At 35.3% G+C, this 20,491-nt stretch overlaps 4 protein-coding genes and 1 long non-coding RNA gene across 5 annotated transcripts; 4 read left to right on the top strand and 1 right to left on the bottom strand.

The window, feature by feature from the left end:
- Positions 1-1,388: 1,388 nt before the first annotated feature.
- LOC105648491 (uncharacterized) lies at positions 1,389-3,044 on the top strand. The gene is made up of 3 exons (XM_012234894.4): positions 1,389-1,741; positions 2,138-2,235; positions 2,477-3,044. The coding sequence occupies exons 1-3, from the start codon at positions 1,534-1,536 to the stop codon at positions 2,561-2,563; spliced, it is 393 nt and encodes a 130-aa protein (XP_012090284.1). The 5' UTR covers positions 1,389-1,533; the 3' UTR covers positions 2,564-3,044.
- Positions 3,045-4,259: 1,215 nt separating this feature from the next.
- LOC105648492 (transmembrane protein 161AB protein) lies at positions 4,260-6,163 on the top strand. Its single transcript, XM_012234895.4, has one exon. It carries the CDS (start codon positions 4,338-4,340, stop codon positions 5,871-5,873), a length of 1,536 nt encoding a protein of 511 aa, XP_012090285.3. The 5' UTR covers positions 4,260-4,337; the 3' UTR covers positions 5,874-6,163.
- Positions 6,164-8,397: 2,234 nt separating this feature from the next.
- On the top strand, positions 8,398-10,319 carry HSFB2A (heat shock transcription factor B2A). The gene is made up of 2 exons (XM_012234896.4): positions 8,398-8,892; positions 8,989-10,319. The coding sequence occupies exons 1-2, from the start codon at positions 8,647-8,649 to the stop codon at positions 9,676-9,678; spliced, it is 936 nt and encodes a 311-aa protein (XP_012090286.1). The 5' UTR covers positions 8,398-8,646; the 3' UTR covers positions 9,679-10,319.
- A 1,563-nt stretch (positions 10,320-11,882) lies between these two features.
- On the bottom strand, positions 11,883-15,992 carry EMS1 (Leucine-rich repeat transmembrane protein kinase). Its single transcript, XM_012234897.4, has one exon. It carries the CDS (start codon positions 15,849-15,851, stop codon positions 12,033-12,035), a length of 3,819 nt encoding a protein of 1,272 aa, XP_012090287.1. The 5' UTR covers positions 15,852-15,992; the 3' UTR covers positions 11,883-12,032.
- A 3,070-nt stretch (positions 15,993-19,062) lies between these two features.
- Positions 19,063-19,809, top strand: LOC110010972 (uncharacterized). Its single transcript, XR_002286031.2, has 2 exons — positions 19,063-19,252; positions 19,365-19,809. It is a non-coding gene; the product is annotated as an uncharacterized LOC110010972 (long non-coding RNA).
- The last annotated feature ends 682 nt before the right edge of the window (positions 19,810-20,491 follow it).

The following is a 20,491-nucleotide window of genomic DNA, read 5'->3' on the forward strand; positions in this document are numbered from 1 at the left end:
AAAGAAAAAAAACTCAAAATTTTGTAAAAAAAGAAAAATATGAATACTTAAAAGTAGAGAACCAACTCAGCTTTTATATATATATATATATATATATGTGGATTTTGATAAAAAAATTGAGTCTTTTTTTAATTGAGATGTAATGGCACAAAAAAAAAAAAACCAATTATGAGTTGACATGTGTTTTAAAATTAATAAAGTCAAACTACAAGGCGAATGAACTAGCAACTCATAAGAAAAAAAAAAAAATAAAACTTCAAAATGCCTGTAGCTTATTTATTGGATACAAATCAATTAAACTAAACACCTTTTTTGAAAAATAAGACTTCATGTTTTGTTGAAAAACAATTCACCATTTATAGAAAAATCTAATTTCTAATTATGTAGTTCTTAAACTTATTTTTTCACACATGAAATTACTTTTTCAGGATAAAAAAAATAAATGTCTATTTAAAAAATATAATAGCATTAATGCTCATAATTTTTTATTTAATGCTCGATAAGGAAACATGTTTTTATAATAATAATAATAATAAAAATCTGATAATAACATTTACTCATTTACTTAAAAAAAATCATATATCAAAATAATATTATTTTCTTTTAGGAAAAAGATCCAACTGGATAAGGGTCACCATCACGTAAGACTCTCACTTGAGATTTTTCTTTGTAACTCTCCTATTCGTTGATGAAAGGATTCTTCATTAATCTCCATCGCCACAAAATATCTTTTCCTATTATGCTTATAAATCTCTCCGTGTCTTCAGATATTTTCACTCCCGTTCCTTCTCAATCATACCTCCTCGACTATACTATAAATTCATACTCGCTCATTCATTTAAAGCACAAAGATGGCCCTCCAACTGTTTTTACTCTTTATTATTATAAATAAATACCTTTTTTTTTTTGAAAATGATAAATAAATACTTTTTAGTATATGCTTTTTGGTTCAAATTTTATCATCACATTAATTTTTTTCTTTATAGTATCAATAAAGTTGTACAAAACGGAAAATAATATAAAGAATTAAAATAAATTATAAAATTTGTTTATAGTTTTTTTCTTCACAAAGTTTATTCGAGTAAAAAACATTTATATTCTTAATTTTTTAAATAAGTATAAAATACAAAATTGTGAAGATTATTTTTTTGAGATAACTTAAAAAAAAAAAAAAATACCTATTTGGATTAGAGTTCAGACACTGAATCGTTATCCTATATTGGTAAGACGAGACAAATTAGGCGGATGAAAGAAATGGGAATAAGCCCACGCGTTGAGTCAGCAAAGCGAGTACATTTGTCCATTACTCTCGTGTCCCAGACCGAAAGAGTTGTTCTAGGAAGAAAAAGCCATCCTCAGCGCATTCTATATGACATATATATATAATTTATTTCCCCTATATATATAAAGCTCTGAAACCTGAGAACTCTCCAGACCAGAGGTGACTCGGCCATTAAAAAATTGCAACAAAAGCAACGTAAGCTAAACTAATCAAGCTGTTTCCCGGCGATCCTGACGGCGTTTTCCAGTTTGATGGACCCTCACGTAGCCAGCAACCAAACAGATGGCCAATGGACAAACGAGAAGCATCTCCATTTCATAAACTCAATGGAGGCAACTTTTGTCCGCACAATGCTCGAAAATAACGGTCGTTTCCTCCGTCTCGACCGTTACTTGCCGGACAGCTCAGAATCGACCTTAGATTTGAAATCGCAGAGACCAAAAAAGCATAAAATCTCAGGTAAACGTCTTCTAATATGCACCTCTCCGGCGGTGCATTTTAGCAAACACCCATTTCAGGGTCTTCTAATTCATATAGATTATGATTTGATGTGAATGACCAGTGTTTTTCAGTTAGCTCTTGTTGGAGTTACCGAGGCTTGTTTGGCTGTTTTTCTTTTTCCAATAAAATTGCCCGCTGGAGTTTAATTTGAAGCCTAACATGCAAAATGCGAAATTCAGTTTTTAAGTTTTGACCAGCCGTCCAAACACACCCTGCAAAGAACATTTAAAATGTCGAACATGCCATTTGAATTGAAGATATTTCTTTGTGGGGATGGTACAGTCATTCACTTTTGCACTTTTTGATGATTTCTTTAAAAAAAGAATAAAAAAATTGTGGGTTTTGTTGTGTTAGATCATATGGTTGGTCCAAGAAGCAGAATGGACGGCAGGACCGACCGGAAAGCAAGAAAATTATCATCTCACCGCCACGATCCATCACAACAAGATCAGGTTGGTAGCATAACACCATTTTTCATGTGAAAAATGAATTTCTCCTTTATAAATAGGCAACTTCTTGGTGATGTAGGATGGTTGGGAAGAATTTTCAGCTGATCGAAGTTTCAATTGAAATAATTATTAAATACTTTTAATTAATTGTTCACATTCAATACAAATATTTATATCACACCAAGAGCGTCCACAGGAATAAATGGCGTTCTTTTAAAAAGCTACTTATGTTGCGTACTTACAGGTGGTCCCACAGCTGGAGAACAGAGGTGGTGTTAAAGACGAAAGAGACCCTCTTAACGTGGCTGTTGCATCTGCCAATAGCAATTGAGAGAGATTCTTCATCTAGCTCAGCTAGCCAGTGCAGTGCTTCTTTTCTTTTATTTTTTACTTTTTTATATAGTATTAATATTATTAGGTAATACCAGGAGCAATATTACCTAATAGTAGGAGAATAGTTTAATTGGCTAATATTATTAGGAGCGATCTCATGATCTAGACAAGGATTTAATGTTTTGTGCAAATTAGTATCCTTTTTGTGATTTTTTATATGGTTTTTATTTTGTTACTGTACGGTCGGTCCCATTAAAAAGTAAGTTAGGATTATCAAATTGTTGATCATTATTTATATATTATAAAATTATGAATTTGTATAAAACTTTTGTTAGTAAAAAGGCTGACGAGGAGAGAAGGAATAAGGAGGAATGGAGGATAGAGACGTCAATCTTAATCTGTTTATGTAGATGATAAAGTTGGTTGCTTAATCTTTTCATAAAATAATAATGCAAAGCCAATGCCACTTCTTATGATTATGATGAGAAATGCTACCTTATTTTATTCATGTATACTCTCTTTCCTTTCCTCAATAAATTATTTTTCCTTTTTCTTTTTTTTTTTCCAGGATATTTGAGAAGATATTTTTTAATAGCTATATTAATGTTTATATTACTTTCTGATTAATTGTTTTTTTTTTCTGACTTTTTATCTTCAGTAAAAATACGTGGGCTATACAAACATTAATATTTTATCTACGGTGATCTGTAACTATTTACTTGGCTTTGCTGTAAAGGTGTCCAAAATTTATTAATTGTTGTATACTAATTAGAGCTTAATTAGTAATTAATGGGTTGGTTGGAGCAATTATATAAAAGCTGATTAAAGGCAATTCAATCTATAAGAAGCATAAATACAAGTTACAGTTAAATGACTACGAACATATCACCTTACCATTTGAACTAGGGATGATCTCTGCATAAATCAATGTACTTTTCATTAAAAAAAATAAATCCATCTAATAATAGTTTTTTTTTTTTTTTAAATCATATTCACATATTAATTTTATTTCATGTTTAAGACAATTATTTACAAACACAGTTTGACACTGTCTGTTCAAATATGAGATTTAGATCTCCAACAGCCACAATTTTTGTTTTTCGTTGGAAGCAAACAAATGTGACTAGATAGATGCAGCTGGCTTAGCATGACTACCCACCACACTCCTGCTAGGCTGCTACTACAATCTACTATTACTATATAGTATGTCTCTCCTCAATGATTTTTTTTCTTTTTGGTTGTCAATTTATACTTGACATAGGTTGGTCCAAATAGTGTTCTTTGATTAAGTGTTTTGCTGATAATTATAGAAATTCAATGTAAATGAATTCCAAAAGTTGTGCAAAATGAAATCACTGAAAAGCCTATGATTTCAACGAGTATATTTTTATATACAACATTTATATATATTGAATCCAAAAAAAATAGTATATTTTTATATCGTGCCTATTTAGATATCAGGTGGTTTATAAAAAATGGAGATGAAAAATATTTTTATAAACAATTTATGAGTGTATTTAATATTATTGTTTGAGCCATTAGTAAAAGGACAAATACTTCAAATAAAATTTTTGTTCTTTTTTTTTTTTTTTTTTGAGAATAAATAAAATTATTGTTCTTGATAAGAAGAAAAAGTACAAGTTTTGCAAAAGGGAACAGTTTCTCCCTTTCTCCAATCAAGTAGCTCGGAGAGTGTCGTTCTTTGCCACGTCATCAGCCAATAAGAACCCGTCAGAGAGCCACATCATCGAAGCAAATGGGGCCCATCATCCATGCAGGCAAGCCTCGGTTTGGTTACCAGAGACCTCAGTCGTCCAAAAACCCTTCAAAAAAACACTACTCAGATCCCCCACGCGCAAGAACAATTCTTTCGGCATTCAAAGCCAGAAACCATGTTGCAATTCTTTCAAACATACAACAATCTAATCCTCCAAGCTTCACTTTCTATCGCGCTTACTCTTTTTCTCGTATTCCTCAAGATTCCCATCTTATTTCTTCAGGGCCTTCACACTTATATCCATCCGGAAAATCTTGGCCAACAAAATGGTGTCAAAGCTGCTATTAGAAGACCCTCTACCTCTGATTCAGGTCCTGGGCTCGAGGGCTATCAAAGCTTATCCTCAAAAACTACTAATGAGCTTAAAAGGAGAAATAAATCTAAGGAAAAGTTTGAGTTCGACGAAAACAATGCTCAGATCTTTAGGTTGAAGCTCGATGAAGGCCATCTTCAATCTCGGCTTTATTTCAATGATTACCGGTATTCGTTTATTTATTCGTTAGTTGCTCTTTCTTGTTTCTTGCTTTATAACTACTTGGATGGGGTCCAAAATGATGGAATTTTGGCAGATGGATCTTTAATTCCTTTGATTTTAGGATTTGTTGGTTTATGCAAATTATTTATATCGTTAGCAAGAGTATCGTTTGAGAAATCTGCGTCCAAGAGGTCCGACAAACAATTGAGTTTGCTCTTTGTGATTTTGGGATTCCTTTTTGGGCTTTTGATTTGTTCAGGAATTGCCCATTCACTCTTGGATTTTGATTTGGGTGCAATCGACGGGTTTGGAAGGGTTTTTGTTGCAATTTTAATGGGATGCCTTGCAGGGTTTCTATATATGCCCGCAGGTAAGAATGCACGGGCATTTTGGCTTGGAACAGATCAATTTCGTTCTAATCTGTCAATAATTTCCTGCGGATGGTTTGCTAGAATGATACTATATGCCAGTTATTTGTTGGCCATTTTCACAGCATTGCTTTGGATTAATCCATTATCTGATGCTCTTATTAACAAGAGTGGTCATTATAGTAAAGGAACACTTTCAAATTCAAGCAGTACAATTGGAGATGCTGACAAGTTAGTAGGAAATATGGGTTTTACTACACGATCTGAATTTAGGAAGTTTAGGCTTTGGTGCTTGTTATTCTCAGGAATTGTGCAAATTGTGGCTTTACGACCCAACTTACAGATGTATATGAATGAAGCATTGTTGTCTTGGTACCAACGGTTGCATGCCAGTAAAGTTCCAGATTTAGATTTCAGTAGAGCCAAGGTTTTTCTGCACAATCACTACTTTTGTCTTGTAGCTTTGCAGTTTTTTGCACCACCAACCCTGGTCCTTGTCTTCCTTGGCTTACATCATATTGATGGTAACTCACTTAAGAATTTTCAGTTGTTATGCAGTTTACTTCCTTGTACTGCTTTTATGGAAGAAGTAACTTTGCTTATGGCTTGGTGGGTTATCTTTCTTTGGACAGTTTATACTTCAACGAGCCTATTCTTGTATCGCCGTGGCATTTTGTATGTTTCTTGATTGACTTTGATCTTTTCTGGTGATCCTTAATGGCTTGGACTTAAATTTTTGTCTAGTTATTGTAAGTGGAGCATCTTTTTGTAACGGATTCTTACTCTAGTTAGTTGATAGTTTCTTTACCATGCAATACATGGAGATACGGGGATGATATTTTTGATGTCTTGTTGTTTACTTATTCTATATATGTAGATCGTTGCAAATACTAAGATCAAGGCAGAGTTTGAAAACTCAAGAAACAAGAATGTTTGTGTTGAATCCACATTATTATTATTATTATTATTATTCTTGCAGTAAGACCATTATATCTGAATCGTGAAATTTTAGGTTCACAGCTATCACTTGTGAGCCATGCCTAACTAAATTTCAAGCAATGCATATAAGTAAACTTGTCCTGATATGTCTGAGCTCCTTACTTCCTTATAATCCATGAAACGGTTGTTTCAAACTGTTTTAGAGCTCATTCTGAATTAATTTGGAAGTTCAGGTTCCAAACATACTCCTGTGGGCTGTGATAATGCTTGCAGTTGGATTAAGGGAACATTACTTATGGAACTAATTGATCCATGGGAAGTCCAACTTATAAATTTAATTAAATTTGTTTGAGATTTTAGATAATTTATCTTAAATAGTATGCATGTCAACATTCCTCATAATTGCTGTGTTTTAAGGATTCTTGGAATACTCAATATTAGCATCATCTGCAACTGTGTTTTTTTGGGGTTAGCAGTTGAAAGAAGAGAAATATTTTCCTTTCAAGTGGTAGAGTTAATATGGCTATTATTCAGCAGATTATCAATTTCATTATAAGACACACAGAAACTAGTGAAATGAAATGAATGAAAAATGTGTTTGGTAGCTAGCTCTCCAATAAGTACCTAATTTCTCCATTCTAATCAGAGTAGCCAGAACAAGAAGAGTACAACTACAAGGCAATAGATTCCTGAAGAAGAAGGCCCCAGCATAGAATGAATTACTATTATTTTTGCTTGGGAAAGTGACTGCTCACAACATAACAACTGAAGGTCGTTTTCCGTTTGTTGGATAAAGTGATATATATATATATATATAGTTTACCTTGTGTTGATAGGATACACACATAAAAACACCAGAATATGTATAAATACATGGTCTTTAAAATTCCAAGTAATGGGGGGCATCTTTGGATCCTTACAGATTGGGGGGGAAAAAAGTGTAATTTTGGAAGAGAACAATTCCACTTCTCGAATTCACGAGACAATCTTATTTATTTATTTAATTTTGATTGACGATGTCTTAAATCTTCTTAGAAGATTAAAAAAAATAAATAAATAAAAAGAAAATAGTTTAATTGAATTCTCTTTTTCATATTCATGAAAATGCGATTGTATGAGAGTGGTGCATTATCATTGATTAACAAATACGTTAGAAGTTTCCTAAAATAACAAACAAAGGGATTCACATAAGGCTAGTTGGGGTTTTTCTGCAGCTTAAAGGTAAAAACCCAAGCTTGCTGTAGATACAGATATTGGATGGGATGTTGTACAAGCTTGTCCTGATTGCCATTCATAGCTGTACCCTCTTGGTTTTATCATTGTTTTTTGTTAGATTTTTGCCTACACAATATAAAACCGCCACTGAATACTATAGCTTGTACTTGGTAGCAAACAACAAAAGTTTATAAAGGTTTAAATTTTAATATCTTCAGACCCCCGACCCAACTATCTTTACAGTTACAGACTTACAGTTACAGTTGCACAAATACAAATGCCATTTTTCATACCCAAAATTATTACTCAACACTGAAGAATTAATTTTTAAAAAAAACTTTGAATTTTAAGCAATTACTAACAACCATGGAATCTAAAAGTCAATCCGTGCATATTCCAGTCGTTGCCAAATAGATCACATCTTGATCCATGAAAAGTAAAAAAAAAAAAAAAAAGAATCAATGAAATAAATTTCTTAGCTGAGAAATTGAGAATAATGCAAATAATACACCTTCAATATAATTTCTTGGAAATCGAAAACAGACGGCAAGTTGGCCACAACCACCATCAAAGAGGCCCTGCCCATATAGGGTTTTCTTTTTCTTTTTGTCCTATTCAACTTCACCCGCACAAGTTATTTACCATAATTGGAATTTTATTACCACAATCAATTGTCGGATTTCTCTTTTTTTAAATTAACTCACTGATTTTTATTTGTTAAAAGTCAAATTTAATTTATATATTTGAATTTCATTTTAATTGATTTTTTATGTGATATATCATTTTAAAATATTATACATAATTTTATCAGTTTTTTGTATGAATAGAAATCAAATTAAAATCTTTTCTAAAAAATAAAGAAATAAAATAATGTCTACTAGTATTTATGCATAATCCAATTCCGGACATTCAATTTTTTACTTTCTCGCACCCCAGTTCCAAATGTAATGGTAATGGAACCGGCCTTCCCATTTTACGGGCTGCTTAATTTTTTTTTTTTTGGACACGTATCAAAACAAAAAAAAAAATTTTAAAAAGGGAAGTTTCTCGAAGAGAGACGTAATGCAGCTTCTCGTGGTTTCCTTATTTTCTCTTCTTTCTCGCCGAACATTTTGTTCTCTTTCTTACAGGTTCTCCTTTCCTTTTATTTTCTGTTCCCTACAGCCTTCCTTAAAGGAACCTTCTAGAATTACTTTATCATATCAAACTCCTTACTGTATTTTCCAATTCCATCTCTCAATAATTCCATAGTATTCTTCACAATTTTTTCTTTCTTAATACCTCTCCTTTTATTTTAAGCACCGGCCATGCCGCCGTCGGGAGAGCAAAACGGGGACGCGGTTACAGCTGAATCACAGAGATCTTTACCTACACCATTTTTGACGAAAACTTACCAACTCGTGGATGATCAGACAATAGATGATGTGATTTCTTGGAACGAAGACGGATCTACCTTTATCGTTTGGAACCCCACGGTCTTCGCGAGAGATTTGCTGCCCAAGTACTTCAAGCACAACAACTTCTCTAGCTTTGTCCGTCAATTAAATACTTATGTAAGTCTCTAATCTAAGTTTTGTTTCGATTGAGAAGCTTCTTTTTTTTTTTCTTTCTTTAAAGTTTGATTTATTTTTATCCTTTTTGTTGTTCAGGGATTTAGGAAGGTGGTACCTGATCGATGGGAATTCTCGAACGACTGTTTCCGCAGAGGCGAGAAAAAGCTTTTACTGGATATACAGAGAAGGAAAATTTCAATGCAAGCGGCAACGACGGTGACGCCGCCGCCAACGCCGATGGCTGTAACGCCGGCAGCAATTCCAATGGCCAAGCCAGTAATCTCTCCATCCAATTCTGGAGATGAACAAGTTATTTCAACAAACTCTTCGCCATCAAGAGTAGCACAAGGGAGTGGACCAAACGCAGAGCTTTTGGACGAGAATGACAGATTGAGGAAAGAGAATGTGCAGCTAACGAAAGAATTGACGGAAATGAAGAATCTTTGCAATAATATATTTAGTCTGGTGTCGAATTACGCGAGTACTCAATCGGAGGGTAGTTTTCATTCGTCGGAAAGCGAAGGGTTGCCGACGGCGAAGCCGCTGGACTTCCTGCCGGTTAAGCAGTTTTCCGGTGAGGAGACGAGTGCACGGCTTTTTGGTGTAGCGATTGGCATCAAGAGGGGAAGGGAAGGAGAAGGCGCAACGGGGGAGAATGATACACAGTTGCAATTGCAGCAACCAGGAGCCAATGCAGTGAAAGATGAGCCGCACGATTGTCAGAATGGCAGGGTCAGTGGTGATGATAAAAACTCTACGTGGCTTAAATCCGTGAGAGAGAGATAATCGGAGGATGTCTAATTGATATGATAGGATGAGGATTCTATTGTCTAAAAAAACAATGTTAGATACAAATTTAGAGTAGGTGACAATGATCATAACGAAGCAGTGGAACAGAAATTCCAAACAAGGAGAGGCACGTGCAGAAATGGGTCACGTGCTTTGTGAACCTTTGGGCCCCGAATTCAAGAAGTTTCTGTGACCTTTTCTATTATATCTATTTCCCATTTTTATCTTTTCTTTTCTTTTAATTTTTTTTAGCCTTTGAGGAAAAGTCTTCTCTTTTTTCCCAATTTAGAATAAGCATTTATAATAATGATTTTTAATTGACTAAAGACGGGATAAATTAAGGGGAGTTGAACGTCCATTAGCTGAAGTACTTGTATTATAGCTCTACGAAACTACCCCTAGTCGTCTGGTTTGATAAATTTGATGAAGGGTAAAGTAGCAAATTCAAATTGTCCGGTTAAGTAACTAGTAGTGCCATTGGCTACCATTACCTTCATTGGCAGAAAATGGCATTTTGTCTTGTTTTAGATCCGATGGAAGTTCTCTGACCAAGCGGAGATGAATTAGGAATGCTGTATTTTTAGATTGTATTTTAAGTAAATGTGAAAAAATCCAATAATATATTTTAGATTTTTAGATTGTCGAGTTCCTTGTAATAGAACAATCCAATCAATACCCAAAAAAAGGTTAAGACTATTCACACTCCCTTGTATTCTTCTAGCTAGCATTCGTTGAATATCAGTAGTTATTTGCAATAATCGTCAACTAATGACTTGTTTCTTAATGCAGATCCCCATATTACCCATGGATTGAATCTTGATATTACTGCAATTCTTGTATTTAAGTCCTTTGATAGTATTCCAAAAATTAGTGTTGTGGAAATACTTCCCTTTCAATATGATGTGGTGATTATGAGCGTTTGGGTTGGGATGGCAAGCAAGCTTGAATTTTTCCAACTCCCCCCTGACACCCAAATAACCAGCAGATTTTGTTAGAGTCAACTTCTTCCAGCTAATCTAACCCCACCAAAAGTTGGAGATAATCCCATTCACTTTACAACAAAAACCCTTTGAGGAATTTCAGAATTGCCATGAAATGGACTAGGATTGGTGGAAAATTTTGGATAGAACGTTGTTATCGAAAGTGACGGGGGGAAATGGGTCTATCTGGTTGATAGATTCTGAGCTTTTCACTATTGGGATAAGGACAGTGTTTTCATGGTTTAACACTTCAACTCCTCAAGCATAAAGCCTTTCTCAAAGGAACCTTTATGGTGTACACACGTCATATCCTACGAAGAACCAATTCTTCTGAAACAAAAAAACACCCCGGAGAAACCCTCCCATGTCTAGAAGTATCTTCTTAATCTCTGAATCAGAAATTGGAGCAGTGAGATTGGTGTTCATATTTGCCGAAACCAATTTTTGCCTCTATAAAATAAGGTTGCTTTTTCCATTTGGCGTCCCAGGACTTTTTTGGGGATTAAGAATAAAACAAAAAAAAAAAAAAAAAAAAAAAAAAAAATAGCATGGTCTTCTATAGACACATTTATTGACTATGTGAGCCAGAGCCATCAAAGTTCTGAACATGATCTTTTTCTTTTCAATACGCTTTTGGGGGATATTCCAATTTCGATTATTGTTTAGCCACACACCTGGACTGGACGATTTGCTTATCATCATGCCTTTTCATGTTCGATTACTCATTGATTACTAAAAATTTAGGGGATATTCCAATTTCGATTATTGTTTAGCCACACACCTGGACTGGACGATTTGCTTATCATCATGCCTTTTCATGTTCGATTACTCATTGATTACTAAAAATTTAATGCCTCAAAATTTAAGGTATCAGGCTATCAGCTGCCTATTCGTAGGCCATGGTTGGACACAAAGCAACCCTTTGCGATCCTAAAGTTCAACCCCCCTCTTTAAATAAGAAAAGTCCTCATCTGGTTCACAGCCCCATTACATTACAACAGAAAACCAGAGCATGTAACGGGAAAAGAAAACAAAAGTTGATTTACAACCCCATATTTATAGAAAACAAACAACATCCTTCCTACTGCATTGTCTAATAAAGTTTTAAGTTCCACCTAATTTTCATTAACATCCTATAAAAAAAATTTTTGAATGCCCTTAGGCAGTAGCATTGATCGACCAAGTTATCAAAGATTATGCCTTTGAAAAACTAAAGGTGTGTAGTTCTAAACTGTCATCAGATTAGATTAGCAAACAGAACGTCTTACAACTTAAGGTTTCAGCAACGCTTCCTAAATCATTTACTAGGTTATTACAACAACAATTACTCATCAACTTGAGACTTTATGCTCACTAACATGAACTCTACATTTACTCGTCTTTAATCCCTTTTAATAACTTGAGCACTTGAAGCATAGTAGGCCTATCAGCAGGATTATCACAAAGACAATTAGAAGCAATCTTAAGGACCCTAAGCATCATCTTCTTTGAATCTGCGCTGAGAACAGTTGGATCAAGAACATCAGCAGCCTGGCCCTTTTTCATCTTTTGAAACACCCAACCAACCAAATTCCCACCTTCAACCTCTTTGAAATCTGGCCCTGTTGGTTCTTTCCCTGTCACTAATTCAAGCAGAATTACACCAAAACTGTAAACATCTCCTCTTGTGGTTGACCTTCCACTCTGTCCATATTCAGGTGGAATGTAGCCAAATGTTCCTGCAATATCAGTGCTAACATGAGTCTCGCAAGCACTAATCAAACGAGCCAGCCCAAAGTCAGCAACTTTTGGCTCAAAATCTTCATTGAGTAAGATATTGCTAGCCTTGATATCCCTATGGATTATGTGAGGAATGAATCCATGGTGAAGAAAAGCTAGCCCGCGAGCAGCGCCAATAGCAATTTTGAACCGTTTGGCCCAATCAAGAATTTCAAGAGCTCCAGTTCTATTTCTTAACCAAAGATCTAAACTTCCATTTACCATATATTCATAAACAAGAAGCTTTTCCTCGTTGAATGAGCAGTATCCAAGCAATGGGACTAGATTCTGGTGCTTCACTTTGCCCAGTGTTTCCATTTCAGCAATGAATTCTCTGTTACCCTGAGTTTTGGCTTCGCTTAACTTCTTAACTGCAACTGTTTTTCCATCAGGCAATGTGGCTCTGTATACTGTACCAAAACCTCCATCTCCAATTATGTTTGTCTTGCAAAAGTTATTGGTGGCTTCAAGAATATCGACTAAGGTTATTCTCAGAAGTGGCCGCTCAAACATAGCTATATTGATGCTCAAAGGTTCCTTGGACCTGCTGCTACTCAAGAAATAAAGGTTTTGATCAATGAAACTGTTTAATTTCCTTTCTTCAATTTCCTCAGGATCACCCTGTCTACTGGCTTTACTAATCCATCTTCGTAGTGCAAAAGCTATAGTGAGAATGATGATCATGCATCCAACAGCAACCCCTGCAAGTCCCCAGGCATTTAGCAAAGATGATCTGTCAAAGCTTCTGATCCTGCAACCTGAACCTATAATTTTCCCACACAAATTTTTGTTGCCATAAAGTGAAATTTTTGACAGGCTTAGGCAAATACCAATTCTGGGCACAGGTCCTTCTAAACTGTTTTCTGCCAAATTCAGATAGAACACATTAGCCAAGGTACACACTTTCTCAGGAATCTGCCCAGATAACCGATTCCTTGAAACATCAAAGTATTCAAGTTGCATTAGGTTACCGAGCTCTGATGGAATCTCTCCTGTAAACTTATTTTCATGAAGATCCAAGTATGTCAAGTATGAAAGATTGCCCAATGACTGCGGTAAGTCTCCATTGAAGAAATTATTACTGAAATTCATAGTTTCTATCCTCCATGCCATGGAATTGGAAAAGAGCTCATTTATAGCACCAGAAAGCCTGTTCTGCTGAACATAAAGTCCAACAAGGTTCATTATTCGCGACAGAGACGAAGGAAGCTGGCCACTAAGTTCATTATTGCTTAAATCCAAGTGGGTAAGCTCCTTCAAGTTGCCAAAACTAAGAGGAATCGATCCAAATAACTTATTACCCGTCAAATTCAGCTTCACTAAACCACCCAAACGACCTAAGCTTCCAGGAATGGTACCTGAGAGCTGATTATTCCCCAAATATAAACCCTGGAGCTTAGAAGAGTGACCGAATTCTGAAGGAATGGGACCACTCAACAAATTTCCAGATAAATCCAAGGTCGTAAGATTGGTTAACTTTGCTAGTGATCCTGGAACTTCACCAGAAAGCATGTTATTGTTAATTAGAAGATCAACCACAACTATAAGATTCCCCAGTTCCTCAGGTATTGAACCAGACAGCATATTATGTGACAAATCAAACACTCCATGATGTTGAATAAAGCTCAAGTCAGGTATATTAACCTCACGAAAATATAATGAGGGCCTTGGAGGAATAGACCCAGTTAAATTATTATGAGAAAGAACCAAACATTGTAATTGAACCAAATCTGCAACTCTTTCTGGAATTGATCCAGTAAGCCTGTTATATCCCAGGTCCAAAGTGGTTAGTGCAATGCAATCTCCAAGCTCAGTTGGAATATCCCCTTCCAGCAGATTAGAGTTCAAGTTGAGAACCGAAAGGGCAGTGAGATGACCTATCTCCTTAGGAATACTTCCCTTTAATTGATTGCTGCTGAGCACTAACCTCTCTAATTCAACTGCATTGCCAATCTCCATAGGCAAAGAGCCCTCCAACAGATTATTTGCTGCAGAGAATTCCATCAGAGTGGTGGAGCTCCATAGACTAACAGGTATTGCCCCACTGAAATTGTTGGAATCAAGATCAAGAACCATCAAAGGAAGCTCTGCCAAGTACTCTGGTATAGAGCCAGTAAGTTGATTATCAACCAAAACCAACTGGGTCAAGTTCCTACACTTGAAGAACACATCCTCTATAGAACCCGAGAAAACGTTCCCATCAAGATCAATTTCCACAAGCGACACCGCATTACAGAGTTCCTTGGGTATCTTCCCAGTCAACAGGTTGTTGCTTAAACTGATATGCTTCAATGCCGAACAATTCCCAATATCAGGCGGTATGTTCCCTTCAAATCTATTGCTAGAAAGCAAAAGCGACTCCATTTGATTCCACTTCCCTAGCCAGGAAGGCAATGGCCCGGAAAGCTGATTCTTCTCAGCAGAAAACGTCAACAAGGGTAACTGAGAAAGCTCTTCTGGTAAAGACCCAGAAAGGGAATTGAAAGACAGCATCAAAGTCTTCAAATTCTTGCAGTTTCCAAGCTCAGCAGGTATAGAACCATTAACCTCGGCGTACACAATATTCAGTATACTCAAGTTCTGCAATTTCCCTAAGGATTTCGGAATTGAACACCTCAATGGATTATAGGAAAGGTCAAGTTTACTCAGGGATTTTAAGTTAGATATTTCTTCAGGTAATGGGCCAGTGATCGAACAGGAAGGTGAAAAGAAGATTTCAAGCCGTGAAAGGGAACCGATTTCTGGTGGTAAATGACCCGAAAATGAGTTAACTCCAATGTAAAGATCAGTGAGGTTTCTGAGGTTACCAATTTCCGGTGGGACTGCGCCGGAGAACGAGTTATTTGAAATGTCAAGAGAAGCAAGAGATTGAAGGTTATTGAAGAGAGTTACTGGGAGAGTACCCGACAAAAGATTGTTCCCCAGGTCCAGGAATTGCAATCGAGTCAGCTCCCCGAGTTCACTGGGCACTGTTCCAACTAGTGAATTCCCAGAAAGAACGAGAGTATCGAGTTGGGTTAATCTCCCAATCTGTGGTGGGATTTTTCCGGTGAACGAGTTGGGACCGAGTTTAAGGATTCGGAGATGAGTCAACTGACTGATTTGACTCGGGATCTCTCCTGATAACTGATTTGACGATAAGTCGAGAATGGTAAGGCTGGAGAGAGAGAAAAGGGAGGGAGGAAGAGGACCTTCAAGCAACATAGCCGTGAGTGAGATTGAGGTAACTCTACCTTGTTGGCAACCAACACCAACCCAGTTGCAATGGGAAGCTGACCGGTTCCATGAAGAAAGAAAGTAAGGATTTTTAAGAGCTGCTTTGAACGAAAGGAGGCTTTCCTTTTCACCTTCTTGCTCTGCAATGGCGCTGGACAGCGACAAGAAAGATAGGGCAACCACAAGGAGGAAGAGGAGCCTATGCTTAAACGCCATAACCAGGTTACCAAAACAGATATAAGAACCCGGTATTTGAGAAGGAAGGAGAAGAAGAAGAGTCTTTTTACTTTTTACAAGGAAAAAAGGGATTGAGAGTCTGAAAAGCAAATCCCATTTGAGATTTTGAGACACAATGAGAAAAGAAAGTATTGAAGCATAAAATGGAGGAGGAGGAGAAGAAGAAGCTAAAACGCCATAGTCATATTTCAAGTCTGAGGAGTCATCACGTGATTGAAGCTTTTTCAGGAAGGGGAATTTGTTTTGCTTTCAATAAAACCCCTCAACAACTTTAGAATCATCTCAGGGCCCAAAAAGAAAAGTGCAAAAGAAACCTCTACTCTACCTCTGAGAATCCGGCCTTTGTCTCTTCCGCTAATATTCTCTTCTTTCCAATATTTTTTAAAACTTTGGTTCTCAACTTTGAAATTTTTTAATTATTAGTTTATGTGGATGCGTTTTCGCACTTGGTATGATTGCTGTTGCATGTTCATCAACAAATATATCACAGACGCCACCTACTCTATTCTATGTGCAGCGGCTACGCCATATTCCATTTCCCTGAAATTAAAAAATTATAAGAGAATCACATAAATCTTGGAAATTAACTTAGATGGTTGGTATGGGCAGATTTTCTAGTGTATGTATTCATCCATCCTGTAAAATTAAAAAATATATATCTTCTCATCATAAACCCTCGATGATGCAAGATTAATTAATTTCAATTAAGCATAAATGTAATTTAAAGAAAAGGATACAAAAATAATTTCAAATTTGACCCTGAAAGAATTTGGTAGTAGAGGAGTTAGAGCGTGGTCACAACTCAGAACGGTAGTGAAACGTGGGTAGTGTGAGTGAGCAGTACAGTTAGTGACCTTTTGCACAGAATCGGTTTATTATATTTCTTACTGACCACCAAACCACTATATAATCTAAACTGCTCCAACAGCTAGCATTCCATTTATGGTACTACTACTCGTAATTAATATGCTCTTCGAAATTAACAACTGATGCAGAAACGAAAACATCATTTACTACTGACTAATGTCAAAGTTATTATGAAGCATACATATTTATACAAGTGCACTTTTCAGAGCAAAGTGAAAAAGTGGGGGGAACCCATAAGAAATCCAAAGTACTCATAATAAAATGATAAAAATTTACAAAATGGTCCCTAATTGAAATGAAAGGGACAAGCTAAGAGTGGGATTCGGTTGCTTATGGACATGAAAGCAGTCTCAATCCGTTCCCTGTCCGCAGGCATAGGATATAGTATGCGTGCGAGAGACTGTTTTTTCTGTCGTTTTTGAGTTTTGAGGGCAAAAAGCCTTTTTCTCTTTTCTTTTTGATAATGGAGTTCAGTTTGCTTCAAGAGAAGAGAGAGAGATTTTGATATTTAATACTATTTAATATACTGATGAGACGTGAGAGCAAGCAAGAGTGAAGCAGCAGAAGATGGGGATGAGCTGTCTCTTCAGAGGAAGCAAACCAAGAATAGAAAATTTTCTCATTTTTAATTTTGTACTGATGCTTTGGTTTTGCATATATTCTCTTGCGATTTTCTGATATCTTTCTATGCCTCAATTATCCATAGATGTACTTGCCATGTGCTTTCTCAGACTCAGACTCTGAGTTCATCGTCATGGTGTTTGAATTTTCTTTTCTATATTTAAAACGTTAATTAGGTTCATATTTACTAATTAAAATTGAAAAACAACAATTAGGAAAGCTGTTAAAACTATTACTGTGTCGGTTTAGAGAAGGGTGAAATCGGCAGGCAGCTTTTTCTATTAAAGAAATACTTTTCCTTCCATTCCATATGATTTAACTCTCTCTACCGCTGCTTTTCCAGTTTTCACTGAAAAACTGAGCAATTGTGCTTTGCAAAAGCTGAAAACTGAAAAGCCAAAAGACAAGAGATTCGTTTATGAAATATTTGGGATTTTCTTCCTTTTTTTTTCAAAAAAAAAAAAAAAAAGTTAAGATGGCAGACAAACGGAATTAACTAACTAACCAAATTGCTAATCTATCATCTACTCCTACTCTTATCATCCGCCCATTTCTATCTTTTGCTTTTGGAGGGTATATGTTTTGCACCTAAATAATTAATTATTAGTTAAATTAAATATTATCAAAATCAAAGAGACTATAATACTAGATTCGTCTCCCATATATAGGCTTCATTAACCATGTTATTTAATTTTCTATTTTGCCCCTATTTAATATTTAATAATTACTAATATTTTGTTTTTTCTATCTGTAATTTTTTTTTTTAAAAGAATAGAAGAGCTTTTAAATCCATTGTACTGGAGAGGTTAGGTTAATCAGTTCATCACATCAATAGAATGAAAAGGGCATACTGTTCTTTGAAAAAATAAGTCTACTGGAGCTTTCTTGACAGAGCAAACAAGGCATTAACTCGGGGTTTTGTTTTTTCAGCCTTCAGTTTCAGTAGCCTTATGGTCATACAGTAAACACAATATGTTTTCAGACACTATTCGAGTTTTGTGTACAAAATATTTAATGGAAAATTTTCCTTTTGAATGCTATATAAGTCTGGTCTTATATTATTAATAGAGTCTGTTCCTTCTCTTCCATCCTCTCTAATGGATTACTCTACGTTTTCTGGAAGAAAAAAAAAAAAAAAAAAGGTGTAGTTGTTTGGATTTGATAGCCATGGTAAGATGCGTGCACGCTTAAAAAATGTTTTGTTTCGTGCAATTGTGGAGAAAATGTCTTTATTTAACATTATGTTTGGTTATGAGAGGAAAGAAGATAAAAAATGAAGGATTTGGATGAATTTTTGAAGAGGATTGAAAGGAAAATAAAAGAAACTTTTTTTTATCTTTCACAATTTCAATTTCTTTAAAATGAACCTCTTCAAGATTCAAAAGAAGGGATATAAATATAACGTCGGCAATTAGGTTTATTAAATGAATGGGCCTCCGTTTGCAATTAAAACAGGAATGTTGGGCCGGTTTTATATCTTTTTCGTGGTTTAGAAGTTTATAGTCACTGTCAATGCCAATTGGGCCTTGATGGACTTCTTATTCTCTAACTTTTGCCCGTTGCATTAAATGGACTTCGGCCTGGGAAAAGTAGCCTTAAAAATTTATTATTTGTGGGCCTGTGTGCATCTTTTGTGGTTCTGGAAATTGGAAAAAACAAACGTTGTATTTTCTCTCTCCTTCCTGTTACTATCTTCCTTTTTTCCATGATATATACATTGGCAAATTGCAGAATCTCATTTCTACCTTTATGTTTTTACAGTTTGTCCTCATCATTCTTCCTATGCTTCTGCTCTATCTTATCGAATAAACATAGAGATATCTAGTGGGACGCCCAACAAGACGAGAGATATGGGGTCGTGCCTTTTTGTTTTGATCACATTCTGTTCCTTTGTATGTGTTTCTGATCCTTTTTTGCTTTTCATTTACCTTCTTTTTTTTTTTTTTTTTTTTTTTTGCTTTTAAAGAATTTTGTTTATTTGCTTATAATATTCCTCACTTGCAGTGTTTCAGCTTATCAAAACTATCTGTGTTTTCCTCGTAAACACAAATACTAGAATACAGCTGAAACTGCATCATCAATACATGGAGGGCTGAGGTGGGATAAGATTAAACGGTCGGGAGAAGGACACATGCCCTAGTTTTATGAGTTTATGACCAAAAAGGCTAATGGAGCTTTAAAAGATGCATATGGTTACATAACGACACATGTCAAGTTGAATCAAGGAAGATTGAAGTTTTAACACAAAGACACGTATCGAATGTCAAAAATGATTAAGAAAAAAGCAGACTTTTGCCTTAATTTATGCTGATTGCTGAGATGAGTGACGGACTTGAAGTAGAAAGGCCGGTCAAGGAACATTGAAATGTGAAATTAGCTTTTTCCTGTTACAACAAAGTAACAAATAAATAATATATTCTCAGAGAAATTTGTATTCTCTGATCTCCAAGTACGTGTCAAGTTCATAAAGATTTAGTTGTTCATAAAGATTTATTCTATTCGGTAATTGTAGAACATAGTGAAAGAGACTGTTCTACTTCTTCTTTATCTTTCTCCGTCAGGATGGTGTTTGTTTCTGGAGAAAAGTAGAAACCGACCAATCAAATATCTGCTACAATAACTACTGATTCATATTCATTCACAAGTCGTTGTCTTCAATGCAATCGAATCTTTTGAAGTGGGGCTACTAGGTCTTGTGATCCATATTCCATTTGATTTCTTTGATTCTATTAATTTGTCTTTAATTTATTCAAGAGATATGGGATGAATCTTCTGAAAATTCCCAAATTTTCCACTGTGACGAATTACTTTATTTCTGACAGTGATCGATATACATATATAACAGTTAATCAAATATATAAATTCATGGACCAAAAAAATCAATTTCTACTATTAATTACTCCGCATTTAAAATTCAACTTAATTAACGCTTCAACTTGACCTATAGAACTCTTCAATTTATATAATTAAATTCATTAAAACACTGATTAGATAGTTGAAAAATATAAAAATTATTATTTTAAAAGTTACTGTAATCAAATATCAAAACAACATTGCACTCCAAGATATTGTCTGGCGGTAAATATATTTACAACCTGACTATAGGTTCAAGTTCGAATTCCCTGACCCCA

This window comes from Jatropha curcas, chromosome 10, assembly GCF_041381405.1.
Source record: "Jatropha curcas cultivar XTBG-Jc1 chromosome 10, XTBG_Jcur_1.0, whole genome shotgun sequence".
NCBI lineage: Eukaryota > Viridiplantae > Streptophyta > Magnoliopsida > Malpighiales > Euphorbiaceae > Jatropha > Jatropha curcas.